General features: G+C 52.7%; 1 protein-coding gene across 6 annotated transcripts in view; it reads left to right on the forward strand.

The window, feature by feature from the left end:
- Positions 1-22,022, forward strand: part of CUX1 (cut like homeobox 1) — a 373,714-nt gene that overhangs the window by 314,497 nt on the left and 37,195 nt on the right. The window contains exons 21-22 of one of the 6 annotated variants that reach the window (XM_065892583.1): positions 17,877-18,179; positions 20,599-20,787. The exons of the other annotated variants lie outside the window; for them this stretch is intronic. Of the exons in view, the coding sequence (XP_065748655.1) occupies positions 17,877-18,179; positions 20,599-20,787 (492 nt within the window). The remainder of the gene's footprint in view (positions 1-17,876; positions 18,180-20,598; positions 20,788-22,022) is intronic. 6 annotated transcript variants of the gene reach the window in all.

The following is a 22,022-nucleotide window of genomic DNA, read 5'->3' on the forward strand; positions in this document are numbered from 1 at the left end:
TGTTTCTAAAAATTAAAGTAGCCGTGCCTTTCGGTATGTGGAATTCAGATTTGAAACACAGAATTCTCTTATAATGATGAGTGTTGGTAAATCAGTGGGATGAATGACTATTGGAGACGCCGGGCTCTTTGACAGCCTAAAAAATCAGTGTCTGGACTTCCCTGCGGTTCAGTGGTTAAGACTCCGCGCTTCCAACGCAGTGGACGCAGGCGGGGAGCTAGGATCCCGCATGCCGCGCAGTGTGGCCCCCCCCAAAAAAAAAAACAGTGTCTCGGAGGAAGCATTCAGCATTGCCCCCCAAAAGGCAGGGGAGCAACGCCTCTGGCCTAGGATTTCTCCAGGATTCTGATTCCCTGCTCTCTCCGTGGCTACCACGGAATCCTTCCAAGAGGCCCCCAGACCCAGAAAGATGCTCTGTCCTTGGCGGTGGCTCCATGAGGCCTCTGCCCAAGGCAGCTCAGCATGGTGGCAGCAGATGGCCGCAGGAAGGTAATTCTGACCCTGGGTTGGTCTGTTCCTGAATATTGGTGAGAAACACTCAGTGTCTGAGAATCCAGGCTGCCGAACTGGCCCGGCCATCGGTTCAGCCTCCCAGGTGTGGAAGGACTTTGGAAGACCCACCTTCTGTCCACAGCCGCGGTCTGAGCAGAGATCGTGTGGGTCTAATGCAGGGCTCTGTGCTTAGTTTCCATGGCGATGAGGTGCCCCGGGGGTGGAGGGCCTCACTCAACTAAACAGCAAACTGCTGACACGGGACTCCGTTTTCCTCGCTAAGAATTCCTGTCTGCCTTTCTGCCCAGCCCTGTTGCCCTCAGCATCTCCATTTTCCTTAATGATTTCTGTGTCAAACTTGCCGATCAGGTTCATGATAAAGGAGAGAGAAACTGGAGTTCCCAGTGCCTCATCACTTTTTCCTCCGGGTGGTTGTAACCATTTCTGAACATTCCTTTGATGATTCGAGACGTGGGGTGATGGCCTTGGACACTGAGGAGAATTGATGCCACTTTCAGTGAGTGACCTGCGCTGTTGAGGCCTTGATGAGGAGAACGGAGGGTTCCATACCAGTCATATGAGTAACTTAAAAAAAAACAAAAACGGTTTTTAAAGGACAGAACTTCAGATCAGTTACCTGTTCCTATATTTCCTCGTAGTCTAGTTTCACATTTCTTTTAATATAAATTTATTTCTTTTTGGCTGCGTTGGCTCTTCGTTGCTGCGCGCGGGCTTTCTCTACTTGCGGCGAGCTCTTTGTTGCGGTGCGAGGGCTTCTCATTGCGGTGGCTTCTCTTGTTGCGGAGCGCGGGCTTCTCATTGCGGTGGCTTCTCTTGTTGAGGGGCGCGGGCTCTAGGCTCGCGGGCTTACTTGCTCCGCAGCATGTGCGATCTTCCCGGACCAGGGCTCAAACCCGTGTCCCCTGCATTGGCAGGCAGATTCTTAACCACTGCACCACCAGGGAAGTCCCTCTATACACATGTTTCTGTTGGCTTCTTTCAAAGTCCCCAGTGTCTTGGGTTGTCGTTAATCTAATATGGCAAGACAGAGGTGCAGGTGGTCCTTTGGGATTGGTTCTCCGAGTCTCCCGTTTGTTTGTCTCCCATCCCAGCTATCATGCACCCTGCGTAGCAGTAGCAGTGCTCAGGAGAAGCAGAGGAAGCGCTCAGAGAAGGAGAAAGGAGGGACCAAGTAAGGCTTGTTTTCTCTGAGTGTGGCCTGTGGTCATTGCTTATCAGTTAGGAGGGTGTTTTTTTTTTTAAAGAAGAAAGCCTTGAGATGTTAATGAAGGTATACGTGTGTGTATCCGTGTAGGTAGTACGTAGGTACCTAGTTAGATGTGATCTACAGTTGGATTGTTTTTTTTCCTTTTCGTTCCTTAAAGCTCATTTCATATTCATGGTTCCTTGGTGTGATTAATCTTTTTGCCCCAAGGGAAAGAAGGAGACAAGAGACAACTCCAAAACGGGGAGAAAGAAAGGAGAAGGAACAGATTTCTCTAAATGCGACTCAGTCACTCATCACCTTATGGAGAATTGACAGGAGTCGCCCATGCGCTCAGCTTTGTAACTTCGTTACTGTAGCTCACAAGCTTCCACGCCCAGATGGATTATTGCAAGCCATACCGACGAAAGGATGGCCCAGTCTCCTCGGATTAATTATAAAATACCCAGCTGTTTCCCAGCGTGTCAGGCAGGAACTGCGGGTTCCGGCATCTTCTCCGGCTGTGGAGAATTCCACGGCTCCTCGTCACTGTTCTCACTCAGCCGACCACCAGTTCCCTCTTGAGAAGATAGCAGCTGCGTCCCTCTCTAACGTGGGTGGTCCCACGTGTGTCCCCTCCCTGACATGAGCACCGCGGGGCTGTATGCTGCATGTGGCCTTACGCAGCCGGAGAGTCCCAGGGCCACAGCTCCCGGTTAGGGGCAGGCCGACCTTCCTTTTTAATGTGCGGCTCTTGCTTGGTACCCATGAAATGACCAGGAGAACACGTCCACGGTTTTAGTGCTTTAAACTCAGCTTCCTTGAATAAGCAATCAGTTCCTCGGTCTTGGTGACTAAGTCAGGGTGGGGCATTTGCATGGCACATTAATAAGAAGAGGAAGGGCTGGTCGAACCCCCAGAGAATTCCGTGGCACCATCTAAGGAGGCCAGAATGCTTTGTTCCATGCCCTAGGCTAGAACTGAGTTGATTTTTTTTTTCCTTTCTTTTTTTTTCTTCTCCTTCATGGAAATACGTCAGTGAAAGTAACTGTTGGTGCTCTCTGAAAAGAACTCTTCTAACCGTCGTTTATTTTGAATACCTGAAAAGATTTGTATATACATAACTGATTTATACATGGCCGTAGGCAACAGATCGAAAACAAAAGAGAATTCTGGAAAGCCACATGTGAGCTAGGAAGTGACCCCTCCTGAGCAGGTGACCGCTGTGCTCATCATTAGTCCTGGGGCTCAGCCTCTGCCCCCCCCACTCAGCGGCCATGAACTTGGCAGCCAGAAGAACTGAGTGCGCGTTCATTTCTCTCTTTCTTGGTTGTGCCCTGCATGACGCCATTTCAGTGTTACCAAGAGTGCCACGATAAAGGAATTGTCTGTCCTAAGATCAGAAAGGTCAGGTTTCTGGAATCAGACACAACCTACCTTAACGTTTGTCTGTCATCTGGTACATGTGGGCGCAGGCCGGTGGGGAGGCCCGTGGTGCTGAGGGTGCCCCAGGAGGTGGCTGGGCCGTGAAGGGCGAAGGGGTCAGGGCGGAAAACATTGCAGGTGGAGAGCTCTGCGGGTGCAAACGTTCATCGATGGCTGAGGACAGGGCATGTGCGGAACCTTTGAAAAAAAGCGAAAATAGTAGAAGCCCCGACTTTAGAGGCCTTCTGTTTTTCTTTTAAACTAACAGGAGGAAAGTGGATTACGGAGGAATTTTGTCTTTTCTTTATGTAGAATAGGGTTCCTGTTGCCGCCTTAAGGCCCGTTATGATAAGAAACAAAGTATGGAGATCAGGACAGAAGGGGGGCTCCTTGCTCCTTTGAGGTGACCTCCGTCACCTGCCGCCATTGCGGCACTGGGCCCCAGGATGCCCAGCCTGCTGCCCCGTGGGCGGCTCTTTATTGAGAGGAGGTGGGCTTCCAGAGCATGGAGAGGCAGGCTGGGGCTCAGCGCCCCCAAGAGCGGCCTCGGAGGGCAGGGCGGGGGGGCAAGGCCGTAGGGGGAGGTAGGACGGCTTCTCATGAGCTCCCCGGAAGCTGCGCCTCCCTGCGTTACCTCCGTGCCTGCGCTGCCTTTTCAGCTCTCCTAGCGGTTCCGGGCATTTGTGGGATTCCTTGTGGCGCCTGAGCACGACCCTGAAACTGCCTTGCTGCTGCATTAACCAGGAAGGCAGAGGGAGCACGGAGAGGCCCTTTCACTCCTGGGACGCCGTGGGGTGGGGTGGGGGGCGGTGAGGGTGGTGGTGGAGCCGAGCCGGCACAGCCTGCCCTCCCCTAGAGCACACTGCACCCGCAGGCCCCGCGCAGGCATCCCTGGAGCAGCAGCCACTGAGCCAGCCAGCCCACTCGATGTTTTCGTCTCAAAGCAGCAAATGCTGTCACCACGATCCCTGGGAAAGGCTGCTTCTGCACAAATCAGCCCCCAGGGGTCTCTGTTCCTTGATTTGTCACTGGGTCTCTCCAAAAAAAGGCGAGAGAATCAGAGTAACCCAGAGTAAGAAACTTTTATTTTTAATTACGGTTTGTGGGTTTGGGGTTTTTTTTTTTTTCTTTGAATAAGTAAAATGCATCATGGCTACAAAATGCAGGATTTAAAAGAGCTTACACCCTTTTTCAAAAATAAGTCGCCCTCCTCCCTCATCCCCAGGCCCCCTGGTGCTCTCCCCCAAGGCCCTCCTGTTCGTTTCCTTCAGAGAGTCTCTGCATCTAGATGTTCGTTGCACACAGAAGGGAGCACGCAGTGCTCAAGGTGTGCTTTGCTTTTCTTACCTGGCGATAGTCTGTAGAGACTGCCCTAGGCTGGGACATAAAGAATTTCCTCCTCTTTTCACTGCTGTAGGGAATTCCTGTATCTGGACATGCCATACTTTATTTAGCCAATCACTAGTGAGAGATACTTAGACTGATTTTTTTTTTTTTTTTTTTTTTTTTTTTTTTTTTTTTTGCGGTACGCGGGCCTCTCACTGTTGCGGCCTCTCCCGTTGCGGAGCACAGGCTCCGGACGCAAAGCTTCAGCGGCCATGGCTCACGGGCCCAGCCGCTCCGCGGCATGTGGGATCCTCCCGGACCGGGGCCCGAACCCGTGTCCCCTGCATCGGCAGGCGGACTCTCAACCACTGCACCACCAGGGAAGCCCCCTAGATTGATTTTTAACGGCAGAACCTAAGAAACGATCCTGCGGCGAGCAGCCTCGAGCACGTGTGAGCAGCAGCAGGACGGTGGCTCAGAGCCAACTGCAGAGGGCTCGTCTCATCTCAGCCACTGAGCACCTGTGTGGCCTTGGGCAAGTGACTCGACCTCTCTGTGTCTCAGTTTCTTCTTTAAAATAGGAAAAATAAAGTACCTATCTCCTAGACCTTCAGGAGTTTTAAATGAGTTCATGTATAAAAGCCTCCAGGGCAGTGGCTCGCACAGAGGAAGTGCCAGTTGAGTGTTTGCTTTCCTACTGCTGCCCTTGAGACCACTGCCATTATGTCATTTCGTGCGCACGCAGATAGCTATAGAACAACGTACGTGCACACATGAAAGGTCAGGCTCCTGTCTTTAAAGCAGAAAGCGGGTCCAGCACTCACTCCTTGGGCGGAGACTGTCAAGGGAGAGCCTGGCTGGGTGGCAGCCGGCGCAAAGGGTCAGCTGCAGGTGACCTGCATGCAGCTCTCCAGGTTCCTGGCTTCCCTGAAATGCCGTCCATCTTTGAACATTGTCTGTCCACCTGCCATTCCGTGAAGTTCACCCAAAATCTTGAGCTTCAAGAGTAAGACTACAGGGCTTCCCTGGTGGCGCAGTGGTTGAGAGTCCGCCTGCCGATGCAGGGGACACGGGTCCGTGCCCCGGTCCGGGAAGATCCCACATGCCGCGGAGCGGCTGGGCCGGTGAGCCATGGCCGCTGAGCCTGCGCGTCCGGAGCCTGTGCTCCGCAACGGGAGAGGCCACAACAGTGAGAGGCCCGCGTACCATAAAAAAAAAAAAAAAGAGTAAGACTACAGGTCATCGCTCAGGCCTTATGGGGCAAACTAGTGCAGAGCCAGGCCATCTCGTCTGGATACAGGGGTGACTGTGGGCACAGGTGAGCGGCAGCGCCATCCCGCTCAGCTGCTCTTGGTTGCGTGGCCTGGACCCTCGGTGCTGGCGCACCCTAACTGCCCGTTAGGAGAAGGCCCCGGCAGGCCTTTGTCACGGGCCTCTGGACACGTGTCCTTTCTCTTCCCCGTAGACTTCCTTCGGAGAAGGGAATTTGCAGTACACTGGGCATTTAGTCCAAGAGGCAAAAGTAGCTCACAGGTGCAAATGAGGACTTCAGTTTTCAATGGTTTGCTTCCGGGGAAGGATGAAGAAGCTTAAATGCTTAAAAATCCTCAGGTAATTTTTAAAAGGCGGTAAGAGTACAATGAAGAAACTCATATACTTGCACCTTTTATGTGCCATGCGCAGCACTAATACCTTTGATCCCTAAGTGGATCAAAGTGGAAATGATTTATAAATAAATTTATTAAATAATAATAAAATAAAATCAGATCCAAGATGAACACTTAACAGGAAGTCAGATGCCTCAGTTACCCCAAGAGGCATGCCCTTGCGTTCAGGCTGGGAGCTGGGCAGAAGGGAAGGGAACCCAGCAACAAAACAGTGGCATAGTCAGAGCCCGGTTTATGAAGTTTTGCAACAGAAAGTGTATGACCCATCTGGCCCGTGATGCGGGGTCCACGCTGCTTTGAAACCCCTTCCAGGCTAGATCCAAGGAAGGTATGCGCAGGGGCCCAGGGTTCTTTCCCGTGCAAGGACAGCCCCGCCCTTCAGCTTCATGCCCTCTCCCTGCTAGTGGCCCTCAGCCAGCCCAGGACCTGGGGCCCAGCCCCCTGCTGACTGATCCCTGGGCCAGGGTCATGCTCAGGAGTGAGAAAGGGGGTCCCAGAGAGAACGAAGCAAGCCAGGCGGCTTCCGTCACCGGCTTCATCCTGATTTTGTGTTTTGTTCTTCCCTTTGGAACTGGATTCCTAAATATAGCCCGAGTCTGAATTGGCAGATGTTGGGTTTGTCCTTTACAAGAGGGCCAAAATTAGTCTGTCATTTGGCACCTAAATAAAGCAGCCAAACTGCCTTTGTACCAACTTTGCGATGAGGAGGGACTGAAGTTGCCGTATTTCTCTCGACAAGGAAACTTTCTCGGAAGCTGGAGCGGCACCTCTGAAGCCAAGAGGCTGAGTCCAGAGGGATGCGCCTTCCTCCCGGCTAGACCCTCTCGTCTCTGAGTTACAGTCAGTGTGTTCCACGTAGTTTAAATACCTCATGAGATTGGAAGAGGAGGATCAATACCCCACAGAAATAGCACTTGGAGAGAACAGCAGTGGTGACTTTGATTTGGGGAGGAAAAGAGCAATCTGTCCAGAGTGCCTGGAGCTGGGTGAGCAGAGGGGCTCCCCAGGGGCAGCAGAAAGATGTTATAATCAATTACCACATCATAACACTGACGTATGATAATTACTGAGTGTTTCTCCTGAGATAGCGCAGCATTTGGCTGGGATGCAGTTCTTTCATGGTCCACTGCCTGATTAATATGCAAATAATAGGCTGATTGCATGATGAATGCAGAAAATGAGTTCACTGATAACGTGAGCACTGGAGCGGGAAGATGATAAATTACTTTCACTGACTGTCGTACATTAAGTACCCTTTCTCAACAATTTCATCACAAATTAAGTAAAGCAGTATGGAGAGATTAGGAGGATGTGTAAAATAATGTACCTTAACAGCTTTTCTTTCTTTTTTTTTTTTTATAAATTTATTTTATTTATTTTGTTTTGGCTGCGTTGGGTCTTCGTTGCTGTGCGCGGGCTTTCTCTAGTTGCGGCGAGCGGGGGCTACTCTTCATCGCGGTGCACAGGTTTCTCGTTGTGGTGGCTTCTCTTGGTGCAGAGCACGGGCTCTAGGTGCGCGGGCTTCAGTAGTTGTGGCTCGCGGGCTCAGTGGTTGTGGCTCGCGGGCTCTAAAGCGCAGGCTCGGTAGTCACGGCGCACGGGCTTAGTTGCTCCGCGGCATGTGGGGTCTTCCCGGACCAGGGCTCAAACCCGTGTCCCCTGCATTGGCAGGTGGATTCATAACCACTGCGCCACTGGGGAAGTCCCCTTAATAGGTTTTTCTAATACCATCACATACAGCGAAAATGTCACTTGGTTCTGCTCGGCACGGCCTGGGGCCCGTGTAGGGCCAGATCAGTGCACTCAACCTGCGTGTCGTTGGGAAGCCGGAAAGCAGCAGCCACCACACCAGCTATTCAATCAGCGAAGGATTCTCTAAGGAACACGACATCACCTGCGTGCCGGGCTGCCTGGCAGGGTTATCGAGAGGGGACGGGCTGCTCTTGGGGCCAATGCTGGAGCCTCTGCGCAGATGGGCACTTGCAAGCCTGCTGTCCACCAGGTGCCTGGAGGGAAGGAAAGTTGCTGAGCTGCAGGCCTCAAAGGCTCAGAAGTAAAACACTATTGAAAACCGCCTCTTAGCTCCTCCAAGCCTTAGAAATCTGGGGAAATGAACGCCACCGTCAGAATGGCAGTATGAGCTGCCTGCCAGAGAGAATCGCTGCCGGTGAAGGATGGGCCGGCCTGCCCAAAGCCAGAAAGGAACCCTGGAGGAAGAAAACACGCACACGGGTGCGCGCGCACGCACACACAGTGCTTAGTCTTTGATTACAGCAGAGCAATTTAACTAGAGAGTTTGTTTTTACTCATCTCAGTAATATATATTTAGACTGTTTGTATGACATACATTTTCTCTTAATGCACAGGGACGCATTGATAAGTGTTCATACACACAGCTGGTTCGGCAATAAGGTTATTGAAGGTAATTTGAAAGCGTTATTTCTAAAGCAGTATGGATCTGTAGAAAAGCTAGGAACAGGGGGAGCGCTGTGCTCCAGAGGCCGGCCCAGCGGTGTCACCAGGGTGGTCCCGCAGCCTCGCCAGCCTGGGAGTTCACTACCAAAGTTGAATTGTAACTTAAGGAAGGTTTTTAATTTTTAACATTCCCAAACTCTGCTTTGGACATGCGTATTTCCTTGAGAGCCTGTAAAAGATACACAAGAAAAATCATGGAAGCCTGAGGGGCAGCAAATTTACAATCCCGAATGCCCGGCAGCGCCCACCCCTCGGGTGAGCGCTCCTGGCCTCAGGACCACGTCACCTGGGCAGCTTCCCCAGGTGCTAAGATCCTTCCCCGCCATGTGCTTTCCTGGTTCGGTTCAGGGAGAAAAGAGGAGGGTGAGAAAGCATCCCAAGAGTGAGGGAAGCGCAGGTGGCACTAGGCAGTGCCTGATGGAAGGGGCCCTGTAGACTCGAGAATCACAGCCTCACCCCCTGCCACCTCGAGCACCAACTTCCCCTCACGGGTTCGTCGTCCCCTCCGGTGAAACGCAACCAAAATGGAGCTCAGCCTTTTCTCCCCAGAACTGTGAAAGCACCGCCATCCCCGTGGTCACCTGAGCCAGGGCCCAGGCAGCTCACCTCGATCCCCCTCTCCCTCTTACACCTGCCCCCTCTCTCTCTCTCTCACACACACACACACACTCACACGCTCACACACTTTCTGTTTCCTAAACCTCCAGAACCATCCCTCCAGATCGCATATCGGGCTGGGGCCCTCCCCTCCTTCAGCCCCTTCCCTGGGGTTAAAGTCCCGCCTTCTCAGTGTGTGACCCTGCCCGCCGCGCCCCCCCCGCCGCCACCTCTGTCTCTTTCTTGTTCCCTCCTCCCCAGCCTCAGCTTCAGTGTCACAGTGCTGTGAGCTGCCATCACCCCCTGGACGTCCCCCTCCTAGGTCTTTGGGACAGCCAGCTGCTTAGTGATGTCCGCCTGGGTCACCACTGCGCCCCACCTCCTAGCACCCCGCCTGGCACTTAGAAGTTTCCCTTAGTGAATGAAGGGCACAGGCCCTCTCTTCAAGTGGCTTGGAAGTCAAGCTCGGGGATGTAAGCTGCCACAAGTTAAATGCAAACCTTGCTTTTATTAAACGGGTTTTCGTTGTTGCTGAGTAAACTGTTGTGGCTTTTAAGTCACTGTAAGAGTTCCTTAGGCAGACTTTTTAAATGTTCACACACATACACCAGCACCTACTGTCTCCTTTTTACTATTGAAACAAAGAGTGAGTGATCTGGTAGGTTTGCTGGGATTTTCAGCAACTTAAGGCGATGCCCAGGCTGACTGAGGGCCAAAGAGTATTGCCAGCCCGGGGCCAGCAAGGAGGGCAGGCAGGGCCTGGCCGCGGGAGGGGTGGGTCCCAGTGTGTGATGCCACCTCTTTGGGATCGGGCTTTCCCCAGGCTAGGGGGAGACCCGCCCAGGCCCTTGGGGATGGGGCCCGAGGCCCCCCGTTACCCCCGCACCGGCGTCAGGCGCAGGCCCTTAGAAAGCAGGCTGTCCTATAGTGGGGCCACATCACGCGCTCCGACGTGCCTTAGTGTGTTGTTAGGTTACTTCTGTTCCTTTCTCCATAGCAAGCATGCAGTGGCATGGCGGGAGGGGTGTGAAAGGTCCTGCGTGTCTCCGAGGCGTCTGTGAACGTCTCCACGTATTTTCTTTCAAGCCTCTGCCGATGAGTCCAAAGACCACACATGCGCAGAAGCAAAAATGCTCCGTGTTTTATGGGGTTTTTTGGATTTTTATTGGAGTGTAGTTGAATTACAGCGTTGTGATAGTTTCAGGTGTACAGCACACTGAAGCAGTTATACGTATACATATAGCCACTCTGTTTTAGATTCTTTTCCCGTATAGGCGGTTACAGAGTATTGAGTAGAGTTCTCTGTGCTCTACAGCACTAGTCCTTACTAGTTACCTACTTTATATATAGCAGTGTGTATATGTCAATGCCAATCAAAAACTCCACGTTTTTATGTTGGCCGTGCCTAATGGAGATATGTGGCTGGAGAAGTAGGATGGGGGTCCCGATGGGCGACGAGCATCTGCTCGGGGACTCGGAGGCAGGGGGCCCCCCCCGGCCCCCCAGGAAAGGTTTGGTGCTCGGGGATGTTAGAGAGGGTCTGACGTCACCGTGTGGCACTAAAACCCAGGCGGGCAAATTAGGCAGCCGTTCACTTTCGACGCAGAGAAGCTCGTTGTTTCTAAAGAGGCCCGGCGGCCATGAACCCTCAGGTGGGGGGGGTGGGGGGGGGGGTCTCTTCAGACAGGAACCGCGTGAGCCGTGAGCACGTCCCTGTGTTTCGGCTCGGGTTCTGTGTCCCCTCCATGATCTCCACATCTGAACTCGGCTGGGAAGCGTCCCGGGCTGGCGGTCATCCTGCGGTGGCCTCTGAAGCCGTCCTCACTGCCGAGGCCCCTCAAGCTGGGCAGGGTCCTTCCAGGCCACCAGGGCTCCCGCTGGACCGAGGACGCCAGCACCGGGCACTCCAGAACCTTCTGTAGGTTCTTGCACGGCCGTGCCGCTCACAGCGCCGAGGCTCCCGTCTCCCCTCGGGCTCCGTCTCCGCCCTCTGCCTCCCCGGGACCCCTCTTCCTCCCTCCCTCGGTCATGTTTCCATGCGCCAGGCCGTGACCCCACTGCTCCCCCAGACTTCTCCTTCTCTCTCCCATCTTCCATACTTGACAGTCTGTAGAGTCGCTTGGAATTTCCTGGCTTGGCGCGGGCTCAAAGCCTGAACTATGGACATAATGAAAAGCGGTGCATCAGACCAGCCGCCAGTTAAATAATGTTTGGGTTCTTGTCAGAATGTCACAGAGTACCCTGTCATTTTGTTTCAGCAACTTGTCCTTCTGAACGCGCGGTGCGCCTTATGGCATGCCAGCAGTAAAAATGTCACTTACAATAATTACTTTTTGGTGAAAATGCTTACTGACTTCCTACCTTCAAGCTGTTTTTTACACAGTGGGGAGATAATAAGAAATGACTTTATCCTGACTGCTCAAATGAACACTAAATGGAGTTTGGGTTATTATTACTGCAGACAGAGGGCTGGGTATGGAGATTTAAACAGAGGATTGGGTAATCTGCAGAGAGATCTGTCTCTGAAAATCATGGCGGGCGTGGATTTTCAGTTGGAAATTACGGCGGGCGTGGATTTTCAGTTGGCTTCTATGAAGACCTAAGGCAGCTGTTGTTTGCCTGCTGTTTTTGGAATATAATATTTTTCATAATCCTTTTATAGTTCCTGAAAGCTCTGTGTATTTCAGAGGGCCTTGAGTCACTATCTGTGTCTTACTAACCGGGCTACTCTTCTGCAAGATTCGAAGCCTTCCCCCCCAGAATTCATCCACACAGATCACTTTTTAACTGTAACACCTTACTATTGCCATCAGAATTGGATAGATGGTCTGTGTAGCTGGGCTCTTAAAGCGAATCGTGCATTTTCAGTTGCCCCAGTCCCGCAGGCTGCAGACTCTTTGAGAGCAAGGTCTCTGATTTCTCTTATCCTTGGGGATTTCCCTGGTGGTCCAGTGGTTAGGACGCGGCCCCTGGTTCAGTTCCTGGTCGGGGAACTAAGATCCCACAAACCACAAGGCACAGCCAAAGATAAAATAAAGCAAAACAAAAAGTTTTGTCTTATCCCCACTGCTGAGCAGGGTGTGCGACACAGAGCAGGCGCTCTGAAAAAGTTTGCTTGGGCAAGTGAATGAATGAATGAAGGCAGAGGCGGGCTGTTGTGATACCGCAGTGACTGGCCGGTGGGGGCTTTCCACTCCTGAGCTGGTCAGATCCTCGCTCCACCCAAGTGGCCTGGGCCAAGTCACAATGCCCGTCAGAGCCTCGGTTTCCTTGCCTGGAGCGCAGGGTTTATATTTCCACCACAGGACCATCATGAGGATCGAATGAACCAGTGTGTAAATGCCCTTAGCCCACGGCTGCATTCAGGCGAGGTTGTAAAGGTGTTTCAGTTCCCTTCCCTCATCCTAGAGGTGGGTTGGCTTCGAGGGCCTCACCGTCGCATTTTTGAGGTCCGGGCACGTGGATACGTGCCTCAGCAGTGCCTGGCGCACAGTGAGTGCGCAAGAAACCTTTGCTTGAGCGCTAGCTGCTGTTACAACAGGTCATAGGATAGGGTTTCTTTTATTTATTTCTCTTATTTATTTATTATTGTCTGTGTTGGGTCTTCATTGCTGAGTGTGGGCTTTCTCTAGTTGTGGCGAGCGGGTGTTACCCTTCATTGCGGTGCGCGGGCCTCTCATTCACTGCGGTGGCTTCTCTTGTTGCGGAGCATGGGCTCTAGGTGCACGGGCTCAGTAGTTGTGGCGCACGGGCTTAGTTGCTTCTCGCACGTGGGATCTTCCTGGACCAGGGATCGAACCCGTGTCCCCTGCATTGGCAGGCGGATTCTTAACCACTGCGCCACCAGGGAAGCCCCCAGAGTAAGGTTTCTGAACATTGTCTTCCCCTCACCCCAGGATGCTCCTGCTGCAGGGCATCCCCTCTCAGAACGGCACCCCACACACCCCATAGCCCAGGCCGCAACGTGGGACACACCCCCTCTTGCTCAGCCCTCTCCCTACATCCACCCAGCCCCCAGTCGTGTTGACGCGATCTCCTAAATCCCTCCTGAACCTACATACTTCTCCCCACCCCACTGCCTGCCCTCCTCAGCCACCGTCCGCTGTCCCCGACGACCTCCTGGCCCCAGCCGTGCTGTCTGCAAGTCCATTCTCTGTACTGAAGCAACAGTGAACTTGTTTACTTTCTTACTCTTTGACGTTAGACCTATAATATTTCACACATGAAATTACAGAATAACCCAGCGAATGCTGATCACCCAACTTTAGCCCTAACTAAAGGGCTAAACTGAATTGGTCATTATTCAATCCTGTTTTTTTTTTTTTTTTTTGCGGTACGCGGGCCTCTCACTGTCGTGGCCTCTCCCGTTGCGGAGCACAGGCTCCGGACGCACAGGCTCAGCGGCCACGGCTCACGGGCCCAGCCCCTCTGCGGCATGTGGGATCTTCCCGGACCAGGGCATGAACCCGCGTCCCCTGCATCGGCAGGCGGACTCTCAACCACTGCGCTACCAGGGAAGCCCAATCCTGTATTTTTAAGAAATAAAACATCAGCCTCTCCCTAGTCTCATTCCTCCTAGAAGTCAGCTACCGTCCGTCCTGAATGTGCACTTTTTCTTTCCTGGACGTGATTCTATACCCGCACTATGGGTCTAACTGCCACACACAGCACATAGCGCGTGCAGGCTTTCGGCCTGTGCACCAGTGTTGTCATCTGTTTCGTTCTGCGCCTTGCTTTGTGGGCTCACCATTACGCTTTCATGCTGGTCCACGTGGCTGTAGTCCTGACCCTCTTGCCGCTGTTTATAGCACGTGGTATATCGTATGAACGTGCCCTGGCTCCCGACTGCCCCAAAATTAAAACAGACACCTTAACCAATTCAAAGGCCCTGCACAACCCAGCCCCTGGGGACCACCTCTCTTTGCCTCATATTCTTGCTACACTCAATTTTATTGATGACTGAAACCCACCAGGTGTCTGGAACAATCTATCTCCCCTCCTTGTCACTGCTACTCCTCCCAACTTAGCTGGCTAATTCCTGTTCATGCCTGAAGTCTCCCTGAAATGTCACCCTCCCAGGAGGTCTCTGATCCCCAGGCCACAGCAGCGTCCCCGCCCCCCTGCTGTGTGCTGCGTTCACTGCCGTATTCCCACTGGCCTGACTCCACACTTAGGGAGTGGGTGAAAGGAGTATGGAGTAAGCATCTTCACTCATTCTTCCTGCTGGTACTTTTGTCCTAAGTAAGTTGATAACGACGTATCATTCACATACGGTAAAATTCACTCTGCCCGCATAGAAGCGTTCTGTGCGTCTCAGTAATCAAGATACAGAATAATTCCACCAGCCTCCCAAAATTCCCTCGTGCCCCTTTGTAGGCAGCTCCTTCCCTTCATCCCTGGCAACACTGATCTGTTTTCTGTCCCTGTAGTTTTACCTTTTCCAGAATGTCATCTAAATGGTATCACACAAGATGTAGCTGTTGAGTCTATCACCAGCATCTCAGTCGTGCGCCAGGAACCATGGAAGAAACAGCAATAAATCATGAGATTTACACTACGTGCAGGGGAGACTTTTTTTTTTTTTTTTTTTTGGCCGCGTTGGGTCTTCGTTGCTGCGCGCGGGCTTTCTCTACTTGTGGCGAGTGGGGGCTACTCTTCGTTGTGGTGCGTGGGCTTCTCATTGCCGTGGCTTCTCTTTGTCGCAGAGCACGGGCTCTAGGCACGTGGGCTTCAGTAGTTGTGGTACGCGGGCTGTAGAGCGCAGGCTCAGTAGTTTTGGCGCACAGGCTTAGTTGCTCCGCGGCACGTGGGGTCTTCCGGAACCAGGGCTTGAACCCGTGTCCCCTGCATTGGCAGGCAGATTCTTAACCACTGTGCCACCAGGGGGCCTTTATATAGACAAATATGTTCAATTTAGTAACTACTCTTTTTTTTTTTTAACATCGAAATCAGGTTTCCTTAGCGCTGACCATGTGGCAGGTTTGTTCCTCATTACAACCCTGTCTGCATTTTTCAGATGAGGAAACCGGGCTGTTGCAGGAAGTTAGGAATCCTATTCAAGTTAGCACTGCCAGCTGGTAGAGGCAGCCCCCATCCCCAGGCTCAGTGCCTTAGTGCCAAGCCCAGGGCTCCTCCTTTTTTTCTTGTTTAAATTATTTTTAGTTACACAGAAGAGCACAAAGCCTTGTTGTTTCAAAAAGTCTTGTTTTAATCAGAGGGCTCCATTTGCTAATTTTTGGAAAAGAAAATATTTCTTCTTCTCTGTTGACCGTGTTTCTTGCTCTGTCAAGATGGTGAATCATACAGGCACCTGTCCTCCTGGCATCGAGGGGCCCGGTCCCCTCACCAGGGGTCGATGGGAGCTGGTTGATGGGTCTGGTTTTGTGGTGCTTACTGGAAGTAGCTTTCTAGAGAATTGAATTACTTTCCAATATGATGTTCTGAGCCTGTGGATTCGTGGTGTGTCCAGCGAGGCCGCTCCAAAAACGTGGGCCCAGTTCTGCTCTCGGTGACCTGAGACCACGGTGGCACCTGTGTGCACCTGTGTCTGTTGGTGAACAATTGTCACTCAGCCAGTACACTTTAGACACAGACTCAGGGTGGAGGTGCAGATACCAGCCACCCAGTACTTCCCAGGCCCAGTGGGGTGTTGATCTCGGCGGGGGGGGCGGGGTTACCTTTGTCTGCAGTCATGGCTGGGAGCACAGAGGGACACGAGTAACGTGTGGCGAGCACCCCTGGTGGATTCTCTCAGAGGGTTTTCCTGGCAAAAATGCGTGCGAGTGTCTCGCTGAGGATGCCTGGAAGAAAGAAACATGCCTCCACTCGAGCTATTCAGGGCACCCGCCTGCGCCGGTGCCCAGAACAAAACAGGGGTGGTGCTCGGGCAGCAGTGCCGGCCGGTCTGTTCTCCAGGCAGCCAGGATTCTGACCTTGCTGTGGGTTAAAGGACACAAACCTGAGAAGAAATCTGTTTATCATGTGGGGAATTCACGCCATCCTTGACAGTACGCAGTGAGCAAGATGAATGATCTGCCAAACGGGTCCCTCGCCTGGGTGACTCAGGGCAAGTTCACAGTGCAATTCCATTGCTGCTTCAGATTCAAAAATAACGTTTGCTGGGTTTTATATCCAGTTGTACGATGACCTGGAGGCGAGCCGAGAGGAGAAATCCGATTTGTAGGATTCAGCTTGCCTTAAGGATTTATATGGACCATTTCTGCTGTCCACGTCTGTCTCTTTCACAGCTTCACAAACCAGTGTTTTTTGGGGTTTTTTTATTTTTAACCTGATTTTCCAGGTTGAGGACACAGCGTTATGTGATGGTGGAACTCTGTCCTGGTTTAGGACGACAGATGGGTTTATCGGTTGAATTGCAGTTGTTTTATTGGGGATTTTCTCTTTCTAGGTATTTATACAAAATATCCCTTGTATCTGGAATACATGTTCCATCCTCCTGGATATCATATGTCCATCGAAGGACACTCCAGTTATACGATCGGTTAAAATTCAGTTGCTCCATAGTTTTACATTTTCTTTAGTCAGGTCGCGGGTATTGGGGGTGGGGGTGGTCGCCCATGTGTGCTCACACTTACTGCGTGGCCCGGCCTCATGAGCTGTCATCTCTCTGGGGCTGTAGAGCCCTGTGACAGCGCCTGGCCTGGCCCCTCACACAGGGTGCTGTAGGATCTCCCCGTGTGCCGTGCCTGGTGGGAGCGGGGAGTGGGGGCAGAGACTGAACCCAGACTCTGGGCCAAAGGCAGGTAGGACCGCAGTGCTAGGTCACTTTGCATTTTCTCTATATTTGGAAATTAGGAAATGGCAAAAGCCCTTATTCCGGGCATCCCAAAACTAGAACGGATGTCAGGTGTTACGGGTAATGCTGACAGAGAGGCCCGAAGGGACCACTCAGCAGCAGAGCACGGTGGCACCCCCTGCCGGGCACCTGCAACAAGACAGCTCCTTCTTACGAAAGGAGAGCGTAGAGACCTGACTGCCCACGCTGGCCCCGTCTCTTCCAGTGTTGGTGACAGCATGGCATAGACAGAGAGCTAGGCTTTCAGAAGCACATCCTGGGCTCTGGCAGAGAGCAGGGTGGGCACTCCTCTTCCATCGGTTCCCTCCAGGTAGGGCGCCATGGAGCCCTCCGGGATCACAGTGAGAACCGACCTGGGGTCCCAGCTCAGCACTAGGCGGCCGAGGACTTACGTCTCATCTTCAAGGGTCTTCATGGCTGGGGTGGCCATGCATCGTAGGCAGCTATCATTTAAAATACTATGTCTGTTCGTTCTGTGCTGGAAATTATGGACAAAATAAGTATGCAAATTATAATCTAGCCAAGGTACTTCTGAATTATAGAATTAAGGGGTTCCATCGGAAGAAATCATGACAGTGAGAGCACGTGACTGATAGGACGTATTTTTTAACAGAATGCCCTTTATTGAGCCTTCAGACCTACTCTTTAAACCCCTAGTTCTTCTTCTGTTGCTGTTTTTTATTTTTTAATACAGAAAATGAAAGGTTAATTCTCAGCCAAAAAACTATGAAACAATTCATTTAAATCCATAGACTGCCATACTGTCTCCTTCTTAAACAGACATTTAATTAGGAATTCCTAGATAAGGAACGTAGATGCACATGGCGGAAGACAGCTGTTTTCAGCCTCAGTTTTCTGTGTGCTTTGATTACAGAAAGCACTCCAAAGACCTCTGCCAGCTGCAGCCCTGCACCCGAATCACCGATGAGCTCTAGCGAATCAGTGAAGAGTTTGACTGAACTGGTCCAGCAGCCCTGTCCCCCCATTGAAACAAGTAAGGATGGCAAGCCGGCAGAACCCAGCGACCCGCCCGCTTCAGACTCCCAGCCCACCACCCCACTGCCTCTCTCCGGACACTCGGCTCTCAGTATTCAAGAGCTGGTGGCCATGTCTCCAGAGCTGGACACCTACGGCATAACCAAGCGGGTCAAGGAGGTGCTGACCGACAACAACCTGGGTAGGTTCCCTCCCCAGCTGCTGGGTCAGGAGGCGGCAGGTCGTCCCCTGCCGGGAGTTCTCAGGAGGAGCGAGTGGAAGGGGGGCCTCAGGCTGAGCCAGCCAGAGGGTTTAAACATTCACAGGCTGCCTGTAAGAACCTGAAACGTCCTACAGTTGTGAGCAATAAGGGTTCATGAGGGTGTTGGAGGTCTAAGGTCAGTCCCAGCCCAGCCCCGCCCCACCCCTGCGCCCCAACCAGGACCTCTTGGAAGACAAGCATGCCGGCCGGAGCCGACTCAGGCCATACACTCCAGCCACCGATGGGGGCATGCCCAGTGGAGCTCTGAATCCTGGGGGAGGGGGTGGGGATTGTGCAGAGCAGGGCAGAATCGGCTGGGCCCAGTAGCATCTGGGTGGCGCCACGGGAGAGCCCGGCAGGCAGGGTTCAGATGTGCTGTGAAGGCAAATCTGTGATCTGAGGGGTGAAACTTTTCACACCGGGGAGATGACTTCCTCCTCTTTGAGCAGAAGAGGCTCCATCGCAGCATCACCCTGGATTTAGAGATGAGAGGCCTCTTCATGGTTGCTTCAGCTGGTCTTGGCTTCTCCGGGAAAGAAGCTGCCTCCACTCCCAGGGTGTGTGAGAGGAGTAATAGACACAAAGGGGGCCAAGTTACAGATGAATTAGGCAGCCTGGTCAAGACTCAGTCATCCTCTTAACCTTTGACCTGGGATCTTGGGGTGTTCATGGGTTAGTCTCTTAAAATCATAGCAGGATGTGTGTGGGCACATTTTAAAGGGTGAGGGCCAGTAGCTTTCTTCAGGCTCTCAAATATGTCTGGGACTCAAAAATGATCGAGAGCCACTGCTGTGAAACCTCTAAAAGTAATACAGATAATTTTCTAAGAATAACCTCTTGATTTCCGCCCCCCGCCCCATGCAACTGGGTGGGTCAAGCAAATAGTAACTAGCTGTTCATATATATCGCTTTCCTGAACATAACAAGCTCCTTGGAATGAAATGAGATTCACTTGCCAGATTAGAATTAGGTAAAATTTGTTGGAAACTACCACAACGAAAAAATGGTAAGGACCTAGGATGTGTTTATAGGTTAAACTGAGAGTTTAAAAAGCAGAGAAACCACAGTTTCACCAAAATCAGTAAATGTATATCTCAGCTTAAATGACTGATATCAGAAAAACTCAATTTCTCAAATCCCAAGCTTTCCATACAGTAAACTTTTGCTTAGAGTCCCGCTTCTTATGAGGCAGTGCTCTTGTAACTGCTGTGAGCGCAGCTGGGGGTGTTTCCCTCTCACAGATGGAGGACGTGAGCCGCAGGGGGAACAAGCCGGTCGTCCACGGTCCCCCTGCACTAAGAGGCAGAGCCGGTGTCGTGATCCATAGGCTTTACGGTACCAGACACTGGCCTCTGATCCCGGTCTCCACTTCCACTAGCAGTCCCGTTCATTCAAGTCCTCCCGTCCAGGCCTTCAGGTTGTGCCTGGTTCTCGTGCGTACCTTTAAAAGTGGTGGGGGCTTCCCTGGTGGCGCAGTGGTTGAGAGTCCACCTGCCGATGCGGGGGACACGGGTTCGTGACCTGGTCCGTGAAGATCCCACATGCCGCGGAGCGGCTGGGCCCGTGAGCCATGGCCGCTGAGCCTGCGCGTCCGGAGCCTGTGCTCCGCAACGGGAGAGGCCACGACAGTGAGAGGCCCGCGTACCGCAAAAAAAAAAAAAAAAAAAAGTGGTGGCCCCTCTTCACTGGCAGCTGAATGGCTCTCAGAGAAGAGAAATTTTCTTTCTAAGCCTCCGACGAACATTGTAGACCTAACGCCACTGTGCTCTCCAGAGCGCGATAGCCTCTGATCAGCCAGGGGAGTGGGCCGCTTGAACTGCGGGGACAGACTTTAGAGCTGGAAATGGCCTGCTTTTCAGGAAAATAAAGCTGAGGAGCTCTTTCTTCTTCTCTTTCCTGCTGTGACCTTGGGTCAAGTGGCCTGTTTTCTCAGCAGGACCTGGTAACCTCACTAATCGTGAAGGGAGCCAGTGCAGACGGCCCTGTGGTTTGAGGCTGTAAAAGGAAGGTCTCCCCATGAGCTGCTCAACTTCCTGAGCTCGGATTTGGGATTAACCACCTCTGATAAAAGCCGCAGGTGTCCTCCAGGCCTCGGTTCATCCGAAGCCCAGAGGCTTTTTTGAGAGAAACCTTGTGTGTAGCTAGAACGCAAGAGTAATACTGACTCCATCCCCAGTGGAGTCTGGTACCAGTCTGGTTGAGGAAGTGCTTCTACAAAGCGCTCACTCTAAGCCAGGACCCAGCTGATCAGACTGTGGGTCTTGAACCCCCATTTCTGATTTTAACCTGACACGTGCTTCTTCCGCCAGATCCCTGGGTCTCGGCAGTGACATCACTCTCGGTTGTGTTCTCTCTCTAGGTCAGCGCTTGTTTGGGGAGACCATCCTAGGGCTCACCCAAGGCTCCGTCTCCGACCTCCTGGCTCGCCCAAAGCCCTGGCACAAGCTCAGTCTGAAGGGGCGGGAGCCCTTTGTCCGGATGCAGCTGTGGCTGAACGACCCCAACAACGTGGAGAAGCTGATGGACATGAAACGGATGGAAAAGAAAGGTAACTCCCTGCCGCCTGCCCCAGCCAATCGCTCTCTCATTTATAAACTCGCTGTTGCTTTTAAAGCCTTCACACCGAGCTGAGGAGGCACACTGATCCATGCCCAGGGGACTGTAAGGCAGGGTGAAGGATCTTTTGACGGTCATCCACCGATGAGTACCGAAGAGGACTGGGACGATTTGTGGCCTTTTCTGCCCAGCAGCCTGAGCCCAAAGGCATTTAGCCCTGGGGGGCGCTGTGATCATTGCTCAGTCACCCCGGCGACCGGTGTACCTTCTTCTTCTTCAGGGGAATAAGGCCACTTGGTGGTGGCTCCTTTGTTGTCTTTTGTTTTGTCGGATGCGTGGGGTATTGAAACAGTTCATCGCACGAGTACCACATGGCAGGGCTTCCACAAAGAGGTGGTTAAAAAAATGCATTTGTAAATAAGAAGTCTCTGGTTCAGAGAAGTTAGCCACCTCCTTGGAGGCCACCCAGCCCGGAGAACAGCAGAGCAGATTCCTGCCGGGACAGACCTCTCTCTTGCTGTTACGTTATAGTCTCTGGGGCTGTAGAGGATACGACCCCCTAGAGAGCTAAGAGCAGCTCTCCCCTCCAGACACATCCCGAGCCCTCCCAAATGCTGAGCAGCCTTCCGCAGCAGGTTACGGCACAGGGGAAACCTGAGGGATTTCCTTGGTGGCAGGAGGTGACACCTGCTCCGTGTCCTGGTTTGCACTGCACGTGCCGCCCCTCGTCAGCGAGTCCTCCCCTTGGAGGGGACAGTCCTGGGTCACCTTTAACGCTGCGAGCTCACCTGGTGGCTGCTGAATCCCTTAGATGTGGAAGAGTGGGCACCAGCTGCCGGTCTGGCCGTAGGAAGCTGTGACCGCCCCCCTTCCTCAGCTTCCGCAGGGGACCTCACCAAAGAGCGGGCATCACAACCACCCGCGTGACTGCGCCCGGCCCCACGGCCAGCGCGCCTGAGCCGGGGGCGGGTGGAGCCCAGGCTCGTACCCTCTGAGCTCACCAGGGGCGTGTGCTGCTCACCTCCAGCCGGGCACCACTGTCCTCACCCAACCGGGGAGCGGGCTGGGCTCTGAGGGGGAGGGAGAGTCTCTGCTCTAGAGACTTCTAGTTTCAGAGTGCCTCCTATCTGCAGACACCGTGCTGAGACTTCACTCAGCCCACATAACGCCATCCGGTAGACATGCTATTATCCAGGGAAAACGAGGCTCTGGCATCACGAGACTTAC

This window comes from Phocoena phocoena, chromosome 15 (assembly GCF_963924675.1).
Source record: "Phocoena phocoena chromosome 15, mPhoPho1.1, whole genome shotgun sequence".
Lineage (NCBI taxonomy): Eukaryota > Metazoa > Chordata > Mammalia > Artiodactyla > Phocoenidae > Phocoena > Phocoena phocoena.